The 14466-nt window shown below is 45.3% G+C and overlaps 1 protein-coding gene and 1 long non-coding RNA gene across 2 annotated transcripts in view; one reads left to right on the forward strand and one right to left on the reverse strand.

Annotated features, from left to right (window-relative positions):
* Window positions 1–9042, forward strand: part of LOC114858498 (chemokine-like protein TAFA-2) — a 49831-nt gene extending 40789 nt beyond the window's left edge. The window contains exons 3-5 of the mRNA XM_029155828.3: window positions 3120–3269; window positions 4724–4848; window positions 8156–9042. Of these exons, the coding sequence (XP_029011661.1) occupies window positions 3120–3269; window positions 4724–4848; window positions 8156–8167 (287 nt within the window). The 3' untranslated portion in view covers window positions 8168–9042. The remainder of the gene's footprint in view (window positions 1–3119; window positions 3270–4723; window positions 4849–8155) is intronic.
* LOC129604318 (uncharacterized) lies at window positions 518–12974 on the reverse strand. The gene is made up of 2 exons (XR_008695120.1): window positions 12841–12974; window positions 518–5998 (listed from the first exon to the last, which is right to left on the reverse strand). It is a non-coding gene; the product is annotated as an uncharacterized LOC129604318 (long non-coding RNA).
* Window positions 12975–14466: the final 1492 nt, after the last annotated feature.

Consider the following 14466-nt stretch of genomic DNA (forward strand, 5'->3'; position numbering starts at 1 on the left):
ACACACACACACACACACACACACACACACACACACACACACACACACTAGTTGTTCAGAGAGAGATCTGTCCATCTCTCAGTCCGCCAGTAGCACATCCTCCTTTGCAAATGGGGTTAACAACCACTGCTGTGTTAAGAGAGGGAGCGATAACAAGTGCTCCTAGAGCGAAGTAGGAGCGGGGAGGAGGTGTGGAGAGAAGGAGAAAGAGAGGGAGGACACATTATAGAAAGTGAAAAAATTCTGTGATTTAGGGCCTGTGATTGAGGATAATGGTTTGCTACCCTGCTGAGTTTGCTGTGCTGAGCTAAGAGCAAGAAAGAGCTGAGGAAAAATGGAGCGTTTGAGTGGCTAAAAGAGATCGAGAAAAGAAGTGTTCATTTATAAAATAGCTTAGGGACGAGGTGAGAAAGATGTAGCAGATGAGGAGGGGAACAGATACAGTAGAAGTGGATGAGGAGTAAAATGAGAGGAAATGCCATATATGGATAAAAAGATGGTTGTGGCAAAGTAATTGTTTATGTGTGTGTGTGTGTGTGTGTGTGTGTGTGTGTGTGTGTGTGTGTGTGTGTGTGTGTGTGTGTGTGTGTGTGTGTGTGTGTGTGTGTGTGGCACACAATTTACTCCTTGTGTCTGACTCACTATGTAGCATTTTTACAATTAGCATTTGTGCTCAACATACAGAACATTGAGCACCTTTCTCTTTGTGTACACTGCTTTGTGCAGTGTCTGTGCTGAAATTCTATTGTATTTTTGTTTCTCATCAAAGAGAAAGATCTCGGTTTGAGGCATCTTGTAGCCAGAGACACCCATATACTTCATAGAACAGTAATCTCAGGTTCTGGTGCTCCACAGGTTCGCCAGCAATAGCAGCAGTAACAGGTGCGTATTTGGGTGTCGGTTTTCAGCGATGCTGCCGACATCAGCAGCAGCTTCGACGTACAGGGTATCACATCCTGACTGAGGCTCAGTGCTGGGAAAAACACATCCTGCTTCTTTTACCACTTCCTCTGTAAGTGAGAACAATGGTCGTCATTGGAAGGAGCCAAGTCAAACATGCTCCGTGGTCAGTGCTCTGGGTCTTATTCCACTCTACATTTTTCTATATCTGAAATCAAAGCCCTCCTGATGCTCCTTCCACTCCAAACCTTTCGCTGTGTGTCGCAGTACTGTATGTGCAGCCGCTGGGAGCCCATCACCTTAATATTTTATGTTCAACACAGATCTGTCACAATATGCATTTATTAAAATAGAATTATGTTCTGGCAGATACAGAAATAAACTTATCAAGCCAGACAAAAATAATCAATCCGCCGCGTGAGCCGAGCCTTAAAATGGGTCAGGGGGCGGCAGGTTGGATTTACAGAGCTGTGTATCTGTGTAGTTCTGTGAAATGTCAGTGGCTGTAGAGAAAGGGGAGAAGAGGCCACAGTTTATCCTGCTGGGACCATGAGAGGATGAAAAAACTAACTGTGTCATTGTAAACTGAGCATTTCCTACTGTAATGTGTGTACAACCTCAGGAAGAAGCCTTATGAGAATTTAAATGGACACAAACCCAGTCGGGATAAAAGTCAATGTATAGCAGCTGTAGTGAGTGAGGTCTATCCTCTGGGGACCATGTTTATCCACCAGGCTGCTCCCATATAACAAGACTGTGCTTCTGGTGATCGCCACAGTCACTGGACATTTGTGACACAATAATATACGTTAACTCTATACATATGATGAGTTGGACTGATGCACAGCCGGTCAGTCCTTTGGTCCGTCGCCGCTTGAGAAGCGAAACATGAAATCAGGACATGAAAGAGAGATGAGAGCGAAACAGTGGGTGAGACACAACAATGTGCTTTTCACTGAGATATTAATTGGACTGGGCTTTGCTGGATTGCTGCTTTGTCCTTTTCTAATTAACGGAGCAAATTAAGAACTTTTCAAATCTCTGTTAGTTTGTTTAACATATTCATTCTGGCTCTTTTGGTGTCGCTTGCCTCATATTTAAATACTCTTCAGACGGAGCACATTCATTGTGTGCTGCTTTGGTTTCATTGCCATGCAGAGTGCGGCCTTTGTTGTATTGTGGCAGGACTCTATTGTAATGGAAATAACAGGAACTTCTAACAACAGTGTGAAAATCTGAAACCAGACTAGAACTTTTAAAATCATGCCCACATGAAAACATTGCACAGTGTAAACTGTAGGTACAACATCCAGCGCTACGACGTGCGTCTGGCGCTCACTGCTCCTGTCAGGACGTATTGTTTGCCCTTGACATTTTCATGTTTCTGATGAAAGCCTGGTATAAAGGGCCATGTGTTGACATCACAGATCTTCATATCGGGAGTGATTTCTTTGTTCCCCTCTCTATTAGCTGACTCAAGGGACGTGTGTGCATGAAGCAGACTTGCTGTTAATTACCACTGAGGTTTGACTGGCGTGTGTTTTAAAGTGGAAGAAGGTAAAGGTAGCAATACAGAAAATCAAGCATTCATACAGCACACAGCGACTTCTGGACTCAGCTGCAGTAACTGTGGCTCAGCAGGAAAAGACTGAATGTGTCTTAGAAAAAAATCTCTATTTCTATTTTTCTCATTATGTGATCATTTGATGGTTTCTTCATACTTACTATTTTGTTTGCTTGTATTTTTGCACAGATAAGTGTAATTGTTCTAATTGTAAACTGTACCTTTTCATTGCTCGTGGCTATGTGCTAATAGCAGCATGAACAGACCGAGTCGAGCCCTTTTTGCTTCATTATCCAGGTTGACATGATAACGTTGCTGTTTTTTGTACTAGCCTTCAGGCAGCAACTGATGTATCTGTCCTGTCACGGTTCATTTATGTGTTGTTATTTAAGTCTACATGAGCCAGACTGTATGGACGTGTCGGCTAAATGGGAACAATGTGACAGTCTCGTTCTTAATTCTACTAATAAAGACGAATTTAGCCATGAGCAGGAGAACAAGTGATGCAAACTAAACCAAACTAATCTGAATAAAAGGTTCTCTCCTTTTTTCTTCTGCTTTATTTAGATTTGATATCAGAGCGATGTTTGATAGCTACTCATATGTAAACCAGTAGCACTGCTGAGCGCATGGTTTGCGTGTGTGTCCTTTACAGTGCATGTAAAAGCTGGGACCTGCGAGGTGATTGCTGCCCATCGCTGCTGTAACAAGAACAAGATCGAGGAGCGATCTCAGACGGTCAAATGTTCCTGTTTCCCTGGACAAGTGGCCGGCACCACTCGGGCGATGCCGTCCTGCGTTGATGGTACGTTTCCTTTTTATCATATCCCTGCTTTCAGTTTTACTCCGGTGTAAAGAGCAGATATGGCTTAAGTAAAGTAAATATCAGCCAAACTAGAACATCCCATTTACATTAGTCACATCTTAACTAAGATGCAGAAAAGTCTATTTCTGCTGGGGATCAGTGTTTATATTATTTTACATACATATTTTTGCTGTTCTATTGTTCACTTGGATTTGTTTTTTTCTTTTGACTCAGTGTTTGTTCAGATGTGGCACTTAATCACGTCATCTGTAACTGATCTGATGCGCTTCAAACAGATCAGCTCCAAATCTCAAAAAGACCCAAATATTTACCAGCGGTTTCATCCATGTCTTGCCTCCAGTTTTGTCCTTTGTTTTACTTTTTAATAACCATGTAGGTAAAGCACAAATGCACTGATTACATCCATGACCCGTGACACCCATTCGAACCATTTCCTACAGTATCTCCATGAAGGGCAACAGAACATGTCCAAATTAGAATAATCTCAATATTCATGTCTTTACAATGTATTATATAAATGGGTCAAGTTAAGTCCAGTGACGTGAAGAAAGTAACTAAACCAGACCATAAAGAGGAAACCAACCACTACATCTGCTTTTGTATCTTAAATGTGGTTAAAGAATGACGGAGTTGTGCAATAAAAATGCAATTTGACTTTGAAATTTAATATGAATCTATTTTTGAAAGATTACCCTGAACAACCTAATTGTAATGTATTAAAACATTTCCCTCACAAAGGACTGTTACCATGTGGCTAAACACCCACTCAAGCTACCAGAAGAGACGAAAACATCAATATCTCTATAAACTGTCAGTAAATGTCCTCAAATGAACACTTGAAACAAACCATATTATCACACTGACCACATTGTTTAAACAATTTGCAGTTTGACTGACTGTTTCTGTTCATCTGACGTTTGACTGCTCTTTTTTTAATTGCATCTTCTCATTGCATCCTCTTCATCTGCTAAGTTTTATGGCGCCCACTTGGAGATTTAGTGCTACCAACTGTTTATCTTAATTTATTCAGCTCTCAGTATTTGCATAACAGTTGTTAGAAGCACACATTCATTTAAATTTTCTTTTGCCAAGTTTATTCAACCTTATTTGAAATTTGCACTTCATTTGCATTGAACCTTGGCTGTTGGAGTAAAAAGTGAGAGTGTAGTTGAACATTTGCCCATGAACACCTGACTCGGTCAAACTGAGGATGGCTGTTTGGGTCAGTACTTTGGTCTGATGAGACCACACTATGTTGGCAAAGGAATGGAAAAGCCAACAAGTGGTGGTGGGAGCATCGTATTGACTAGAAAATTATCACATGTCTCCGTTTGGCCGTATTATCTTGTTTGAGTAGCAACAGCCCCTTTTGAGCAGTGTCCTTCCCATTTGAATAACAAATATCTGCCTCCTGTCTGTTCCTCGTCCTCCAGCTTCTATCGTAGCCCAGAAGTGGTGGTGTCAAATGCAGCCGTGTATGGAAGGTGAGGAGTGCAAGGTTCTCCCAGACCTCACAGGATGGAGCTGCAGCACAGGCAACAAAGTCAAGACTACGAAGGTCTGTATGCAGGCAGCACACGCACACACACGCACACACACACGCACGCACGCGCGCGCACGCACGCACGCACGCACGCACGCACGCACGCACGCACGCACACACACACACACACATGGTCAGACCCACTGTTAACTGACCCATTTCCATCTCCACGTTACTACATCTCTCTCTCCTATTTTTCTTATTTGCCTCCATCCTTCCTAATTTATTTCCCCCTTTTTTTTTACCCCACATCTTTTTTCGAACCCAGTTTCTCCCTCTTTGCTTTCTCCTCCCGCCCCGTCTTGGACCTAACATCAAACATTCTCGGAAGAACAAGGCCAACTGGAAAATAAGACACACACAGAGTACACATCACAATTCCCTTTACTCCCACTTGCCCTGCTTCCTGTTTCGGACTGGCATGTCATCTGACACCATGCAAAAACAACTCCCCGCATTGTCCTCGGATGGTTTTAATGCTCCGATTCGCCCACAGTACAGTACGAGCCGTACGTTGATGCTGGTTTCCCTGGGATTTCCAGGACGACGTGTCGTGTGTGTGTCTGTGTGTACAGGTGTAGATGCACGGGACATATTTTTCTGCTCAGCTTCCCTCTGCACCTGTTGGCTTTCTTCCACTGGCTTGACCTACGCAGACTCTGAGCTGTCTGTCATAGGAGGGAATTTGTGCGAGACTCACCTCTTGTCACTCTGAGCTTCTGTTTCTATCCTCCATCCTTCTCTCTGCCTTCTCACCTTCTATTATTCATGGATGGGTGCAGACCTTTGTTTTCTGCCTAAATAATTGATTGAAGGCATGGTCGGAGAGAGTGCATCTGCTTGGGTAAACGAGAGGGAGAAGAAAAGCTTAAAGACACACATGCTCTGCTTTTTCTTACTCTCTCAGTCTAAAACACTTAGAAAAAGTCTCCTATATGTCAGAGTCATTAAGAATTCCTTTGCCTTATTTCCTCTGCAGCCCTCTAACCTTGCAAGAAGGATCTTGGACCCACAAGTTACAGTTTTTCCTCCTTTCCTTCTCAACAGCCCATCATTCATACCAAATAGTGTTCTCCTGTGTTGGGTCCAGCTTCCACTTGTGTTATACTGCTCCAAAGTCTACAGTAGCTCAACCTTCCCAAATCATGGCCCACATCAGGTGCACCTACAGTAAAGAGACACAGAGGAAAAGAAGGGTCTTATAACGGAAGATTAGATTTGCAGATGATGTAATATCTTCATAAATGAATGCAGTTGCTTTACAGACTCTATCCTATCTCGCGTGTTCATTTATAATTTCCTGAACAAGATCAAAGCAAAGCAGTTTCATTGCTTTATCATTGACTCTGTCATAGTTTAAAGGTCACAAATATTTGCTGCCTCCCGTATTCAGGTCCTTGATCAATGCTTAGGTAGAACCTATTTTACCATGTTAGCTGATGTGTTTGCCTGATGATGAAAAGATTTTCTTCTCCTCTGGAGGTCAAGATAAGATGCACAGGCATTCAGATCAATAGCATCGAACGTTCTCTTATAGTCCCATTAAGACTCGCTCGTAAATTGAAATTGACGACAGTGAGAGAGACGGAGGTTGAGGGAGAAACAGGCAGGTGGAGATGGATGCGAACGAAAAGAAAAAAACAAGTGGAAAGTGTAGAGGAAAATCTGAAGGCAGAGGTGACGGGTAGATAAAAGAATAAAGGAAACACTTGAAAATAAGAATATTGGGACCGGTCCACTGACAGGCGGCGTATGTTGGTGCCTGGATACAAAGAGCAGGCGAGAACACAAAAGAGCTTTTGGCACCCGCTCCCCCATTCCCCCCATCGCTGGCTGGGAGCAGACGAGAGGAGGAGAGGAGGAGGGCAGAGGGAGGAGAGGAGGAGGGGATGGAAGACAGCTCGATCAATGCCAAATAATATCATATGGATGAGCAGACAGATGCTGCCGGCGTGCCAAGCCGCTGCGCTGTCAGAGTGGAAAACAAGTAGGTGTGCGTTTGCGTAGATGCACATGCGGCCGTGACACACATTAACAAATAAACGACGAGGTGTCAGCGCATGTGTGTTTTACTTACTGCTGTTATCAACAGGAAGCAGATGTGATGGTCCATTACAGAAAACTTATTCTTTGTTATTTACAGCTGCTTAACCTTTAGAGGCCACTCAGCTGATAACTGAAGCTTACTTACTATTATTACTCAGGTTAGTGAGTAATAACTTCCCCCAACATCCACATCCTGCCTGCTGTGGTGACGTGAGTCACAGAGATGTGCGTGTATTATTTAGGAGTCAAAGTGATGCCTGCCTCGTGGCCATATGAGCTTGTGGAATAAGCAACAGTATGAGAGTATGTGGCGCTTGCATCCCTGAAGGGCCCATAGAAACGACCGTCAGGCTCTGCTTGTGTGCTTTGGAAATGGAGCTCTAACGACCTAAATCTGCTTTCTAATTGCGCACGAACTGCCAGCTACAGGCGTGTTTGCACTGGTGAAGGGACGTGCACCTACAGCGGCGGCGGCTGAAGCAGCACGAGGACCGGGACGCGGCGGCGTGAGCGCTCAGTGAACTTGCGTGACAACAGACGCCTGCAGACTGTTTGATCAGCGCAGGAGCGGGCGCCTGAAGGCACCGGGAGCGGGCGCCTGAAGGCACCGGGAGCGGGCGCCTGAAGGCACCGGGAGCGGGCGCCTGAAGGCACCGGGAGCGGGCCCAGGACGGGTCGTACGGTACCGTGCTCCTACTTCCGGGAGGAGGAGGCGGTTCTCCGGCTCTGAGATGACTGGCCTTCACACTCTGCTCGCTGGCACCCGGCTTGAACAAAAGGGTCCCTCAAGAGGAAATACTGGAAGGACAGGAGCCGCTGGGAAACACAAGAGACGGGGAGGCAGGAAGGAGGGCGGTGGAGCCGTTTGGGCTGTTATGTGCGCAAGAACCGGCAGTTACGCAGCAGATTGTGTGGTTTCTTCAATGAACGGCGGAAAATGAACCCAAACGGGTAGATGGGCAAAAGTGTGGGAAGATGAATGGATGAGATACGGAAAGCGCGGGACTTGACGAGCCGACAAAATGACATGGCGCCGGGCCAGGGGCCGCGGGCCCGCTGCCACGACTCAAGCTGTGTCTTGTTTAGTCTCTTGCCAGGAGAGAGGGACTGCGCTGGCCACGTTGTTGTTCCTGTTCCACCAACAAACACCACGTCCAATGACCAGTCCAGCAACAGACTGTAGTATTTAAAAGCATCTGTTTGGTTGCAGCAGCAGCACACACCTCCTTTTTGGAGGCTCCGTCAGTAACAGACTTCTTTTCTCCGTGTGTTGCAGGTGACCCGATAGTCAAGAACGGAACAAAGTGGGGATGAAGGTACTTACACGGAACCGTGGACCTATCGGTGGCGAGGAAATGCTGAGATTGACTAGAGAAAGCAGTAATTGATTCATTTTTGGGAGGATATCCTAGAAATGGCAGCTGGAGAGACAGGACTCTTTGCCTGCCATTACCTTTAACACGACTGACTCGCTGTGGCCCGTCACCGCAAAGGACCACATCACCCACAATCCCCTACTGCTACTAGAAACACTACCTTCAACAAAGTGAACTACGACCTACACAGCACTGGATTAGACCATGAAAAAAGCTGACTTTCTTTACAGTGACCTGTATCATTCCTTTCTCTTAGTTGTGTTCTATACATACAGTATAAAGGGGATCTGGACTTCAGATAGCTGTTCTACATACAGTATAGTATCAAAGTCACTTCAAAAAAAGAGATCGACTCCAGAAAGGCTGCCTCATGTATTCGAGATGACACATTCAAATCTAACTGTGCCACATGATACATCGTATGCTGTCAAAATGCTCCGAAACTAAACCTTTTCTTTTTCCACCTTCAGAAAGATATTTGACCTTAACTAGTCTGTGGCTGACCACGCGCCATTTTTTTTTAAAAAGGATGGGTCTTTGTTTCCCTCTTTGGTTTTCGGGAAATGGACAAAATCCTAAGCAGGGAGGTTAGACTAATACCAAGTAGATGTGACGGTATATTGAAACATGTAAACGTGTAAAAAATGGTCCATGGAATCAACGGGGCTAAAAACAAACTGATGCTCTAATGGTTTTATTATCTGTGTTTTTAAACGCCTGTTAACCGCTATTGAGTACATGTGTCAGTATTATATGAAACGAATAAAACCTTTCAAAAGAAAACGTACATCTCCGCACGTCTTGAGTTTCAGTGAAGTAATCTTGGGTTCGTTCAGGTAAGTACCTGCGGTATGTTGAATATTACACAAGATGCCGCGCACGTAATTATTATAAAACCCACTTAGCCACCGCCACGAGAGCCGACTCCTGCCACACGGTGAGTGACCTACAGTAGGTACGTTTGCGTATAGGCTCCATCTTCATGGCTGTAGGAGAGGTAGCGGTTTATGGAATCATGGGTGGGATCACATGCTGTTAATAAACCTGATAAGCCCTTATACGTTAATCTTATAAATGCTCATCCCCATCAACCTGGGCCGAGGTTCCAACCTGACGATGTGGAGATGAAAGGAGAGGGCTCCCGTGAAAGCGAGCCTGGCGTTGGAGGCTGCAGACATCAACAGTATCTGTGTCTGTAGCGTCTCACATGCGCTCTCTGTGTTGTGTTGCATTTAAGCTGCCTTTCTCTAAAACGCTTTTCTGATTTGGCTAATCTCCTCAGGGAGCGCGACGCCTTCCTCTGAGCCCGAGTGTGTGTGTGTGTGTGTGTGTGTGTGTGTGTGTGTGTGTGTGTGTGTGTGTGTGTGTGTGTGTGTGTGCGTGCGTGCGTGCGTGTGTGTGTGCGCGTGCGTGCACGTGGGTGCGTGTGTGTGTGCGCGTGCGTGCGTGTGCGGCTGTGTCGGAGCCTCATCGCGTCGTTAGTGCATGTCATTAAAAGATTACAGAGTATAAACCCACATGCAGATTCTCTCTCACACACACACACGAGGTGAAAGGAGAAACTGACTGCTATAATTACTAAGAGAGAAAATGTGTAAAAGGGTTTTGACATGGGCATATAAAAGCCTCGGTTTTGGAGTACTCTTGTTAACTGCTTGCAAGGTGTTTCTCAACCTGCTGCTGAATCAAATCATGAGTCAACTATGTGAGTCAGCCATGGGAGGCTGAATATTCCACAGGACCCAAATAACAACCAACATGCTCACAAAAAGTATGAGGCTCGGCTCAAACTGTGCCTGTCTGACAGCACTGATCAGGGCATCAACACAGCTGCTAAACACTAATCACATCATCTGTGACTGTGTTCTAAATATCCAGACGAGGCAGAGATTAGTCAGGGAGTGAGCTTTCTGGTTAGCGGTAGCGATGAAGTGGTCGCTACCAGCGGCAGATGCCAGAGCAGATGCTGCAGCTGGACCCATGATGAAATGGGCCTCGGTGCTGACGCACGGACGCCACGAGAATGTTTCAAAGGACGTGTGCCATCACGCATCACCAGGATGGTCCACGTGGAGCCGGACCGAAACTCCCAGCAAAAGACTGTAACGCAAGCGGATAATATGGGTCTGATGAACAGAGGATCTGGATGGAAAGATCATCATGTCTACTGTCAATCAGGACATTTGCATGGGCATTATCGCAACCATCATTTTACACTGTACTGCTTTTTAAACAGATGGTTTTACGCCCAGTTTTGCCTCATTATTATGGAAACCGACATCTGAACTCATGATCCTTTTCATATCAGACACAAGCTGTACAGGACTGTACGTCCTGCATAGTGTGATGGCTGAACAAACAAAAGGGCACAAAACAAAGCCTGAAAGAATAATGAAGGTTTTCCCCAGGCAGCTGCTTTAGGCTGTGGAGGTCGTGCTGCCTTGTTTGATGTTAGCAGGCATGGTTTTATTTTGGTTGTACACTCAGGGACCTGGAGACGACAACATGGATTTCTCAGAAAACCTGGACAACCTGATAAAAATAGAGCTTAAACTTTTTCATTGCAAACATTGTTATTTCTAAATAAAAGTCCAGTCTGACTCCAGTAGTTTCATGAACTCGCTCGTTTGACTCGTCTGTAAGTGGGATAATGCTGCGTCGGTACCTGATCTTCCTAATTGGATCAGGATCAGCAGCACTGATACAGATCCAGCAAAAACGAGCATCAGAGCCTTTTAACTATTACAAGATTCCCTATTATGGCTTCTCCTGGCTAACAAGCATAATGGCCTGGACTCCTCCTGCCCTGCGTTACTTAACTGAACCTGAAACCTTCCTGCAGCCTCCTATTTGGTTTGTTTTCACACTGTCATTGTAGACATGATGTAGAAAATAAATTGTTGTACTGTGTTTTACATGTTATTAATTATGGTTAAATTCAGATTAACTACTTGTGTTTGAGCAAACAGCAGATGTGAATATTTGTTGGCAGAATGACCACTACGTGATTATACAAACTCTCGGGAAAACAGGGCCTTCATTCACATGCTGTAGATTTTATTCAGTGACCCCTCATGCTTTGTCTCAAATTGTCTCAAAAGCCGAATTACACACCGCTCTACAATCACACACTGGCTGTTTTACAACGCATCCACTTTGCCTCTGATGCAATGCAGCATCCAGTTTGTATGCAGGCGTACAGCCATAACCTTTCACTTGTCTGATTCCTCTACAAAGACGGTGAAAAGCGAGAGAGCAAGGTGGAAAGACAGAAAGAAGAGGGGGAGGGAGGGAGGGAGGGAGGGAGGGGGGAGGGAGGGGGAGTCCTGTGATGCTGGTGCGAAATGATGACCTAAAAATAATATGGCTTCTGTCATGAGACTTGGAGAACAGAGCAGATCTGAGCAGGTTACAAATGAACTCAACAGATCAGCATGACATATAATTCAGCGGAGGGTGCGAGTGTGTGTGTGTGTGTGTGTGTGTGTGTGTGTGTGTGTGTGTGTGTGTGTGTGTGTGTGTGTGTCTTTGTGTATGTGCGAAGTGGATGGGATGTGAGAATGAAAGAGCGTGTGCGAGACTGATAAGCAGCACAAGCCCAAGGGGCTCGTTACATGGTGGTCTGAACCTGTCACTTGCCTCAAACACACTTTGTGATATCTACACATACACACAAAGGCAAATAACCTCAACTTTGACTGTGTCATTCATGTCAAAGGAAGCATGAGAGAAGGTGCATGCTGACCCTTTTATTCCCCGCGAGACGCTCCTGAATGGGCATTAAATATGAGTCACGGTGATTAAGGTTCCGCTGATGACTCACGCAGATAAGACAACCTCTCTCCTGTGTCTGCTGCATAATGTGTGTGCGCTGGCGCGCCTCGTGGTACTCATATCCGTGACAGCCACGCTCGCTAGCAGGCTGCTGACACTTTGTGTCCACAGAGACAAACACAGCCTCACAAAGCAGCCCACGCGCTTCGTTTATTGTGCTCTGCCGAGGCCCCAGAGGCATTTGCCACAGACAGGTAAGTGTCACCTGGTCAGCGAGTGACTGGCAGCCCTGCAGTGGGTGGGTGGGCTGTGACTGCTGGCCTCCCTGTCACCAGACCAGCAGCCGACACGTCTGAGAGCAAGCCACGAGGGTCCATTCACCAACAGTCAAATAAATCTAAATACGTGTAAAAAATTAAACGCAATAAAACGTTTTAGCTGATTTGTCATCTGCTGAAAACACATCACATAAAATAGAGGACTCGAATTAGGATATAAAATGTCTTGGTGAGTTCTTACACAGTGGGTGATGTGTCCTTGACACCAATAAGGTTTTGTGAATTTCATTTTTCAGTTAATAGCGTTCAAAGTGAATCATGTCATTCATTCAAAACACATTCACAAAGACGTTTAGCACGAAAAAGACAACTAGTAATTCAAATACCAAGAGGACGCGCAGCATCTCTAGTAAATAGGAACAGCTGATTTTAGCAATGTCAACTATGTTATCAAGGAATGTTTGTGTCTGAATGCACATAACAAGTCAGATTCACAAGAATTTTTGAATGGGGTTACAAATGAAAAGGGTTACCTTCAGATTAGCTCAGCGTCCTGATCGCTTTGAATTGCGAGGAGGGCGGAGAAGCAGAATACTGCAGAAAACGTCTATTCTAATATTGGTAATCGGTAATATTCAAATCTGTAGCTAATCAGTCTGTGGGGGGAAGGAGGCACGCACAAAGAATGCTCTGTCTGGGATGAATTCAGAAAGACAGAGGGGAGGGGTGTCAGTGTTGTGATGAATATTCAGCTGTTGACATTTAGTTCGAAGCGCTGAGGATGTGAGGGTGGGACGATGCCAGGGGAGAGAAAGAGAGAGAGAGAGAGAGAGAGAGAGAGAGAGAGAGAGAGAGAGAGAGAGAGAGAGAGAGAGAGGCTCACAGAACATGGAGGAGAAGAAGGATGAGGAGGAGGAGAGAGGGGAAGACAGAGACAACGATAGAGAACGATATCACTCACTCACACACATACATACACACACACACACACGCACGCACGCACGCACGCACGCACGCACACAGACACACACACACACCCACACACTCACAGAGACACACACAGGAACACACAGACATAAACATGCACACGCACACAGACACAGAAACACACAGACACAGAAACACACACACACACACACACACACACACACACACACACACACACACACACACACACGTACAGCGGGCACAAGGGAGTTTGGGTCGAATCTGCGAGAGCCTGCGCTGTAATTAATGATACTTGTTGCTCAAAATTAGTCTTGTCAGTTGGGTTTGTGCAGATAGTTTAGTGACAGTCTAGAACCCGATCTGGGTCACGCTGCCATGGTCGACTCATTAAACTCCTTCAGCTCCCTCGCTGCGCCATCAGCTGTTTATTTAGCTACCGAGACAGTGCGGATGTTTTCCTGTTTGACTTCAGATGCGTCTCTCATATTCAGATGCTCATCACCAAGACTGAAGGATCCCTGTGTTCAATTTGGAGATGGATAAAGAGAGGCGACTAACAGAGAGACAGAGCGGGTGAGTGGAGGGGGAGAGAGAGAGAGAGAGAGAGAGAAGAAAAGGGAGCAGCCAAGGAAACAGTGTCTTTGTGCTGTTGTTTACAGACTCTGTTTATTAAGTTAATGACCTATTTTGCATAATTACAGTCACACACACAGTTTCTGCTGGAGACAAAACTCAAGAGAGATTCCGTTCTAAACATAGGCTCAACCAAAACAACGTGACTGAGCGAATAAATGTACCTTCACACATGTGCTCTATGAGGTGCAGGCCACATGTTCTGTACCTCTGCACTGTTGTTCATCAGTTCCTAATGTGTGTGACACAAATACACACACTCATATTCTACCTGGACTTGAGCCACGTCCAGCTCAGACGCTCAGTCTCTGAGATGGAAAAGCTAAAGTGAACATTTACCAAAATCAAACAGCAGCTCAATAATGACATATTGGCTCCTCCTCATAATCGACATCAGGGAGGTTCGGGTGAAACGCTCTCCAGCGCCGCGTTCGCAAAGCCACACCTGCTTTTAAGTGATCTAATCAAAACTCAAGAATGTAATTACATTTTTCTTTGTAATTATATCCTGCCCACATAATCAGCGGGAGGCTGAGGACTCTCTGATTTCACTTTTATTAAAAACTGACTCTCAACAA

Source organism: Betta splendens, chromosome 7, assembly GCF_900634795.4.
Source record: "Betta splendens chromosome 7, fBetSpl5.4, whole genome shotgun sequence".
Lineage (NCBI taxonomy): Eukaryota > Metazoa > Chordata > Actinopteri > Anabantiformes > Osphronemidae > Betta > Betta splendens.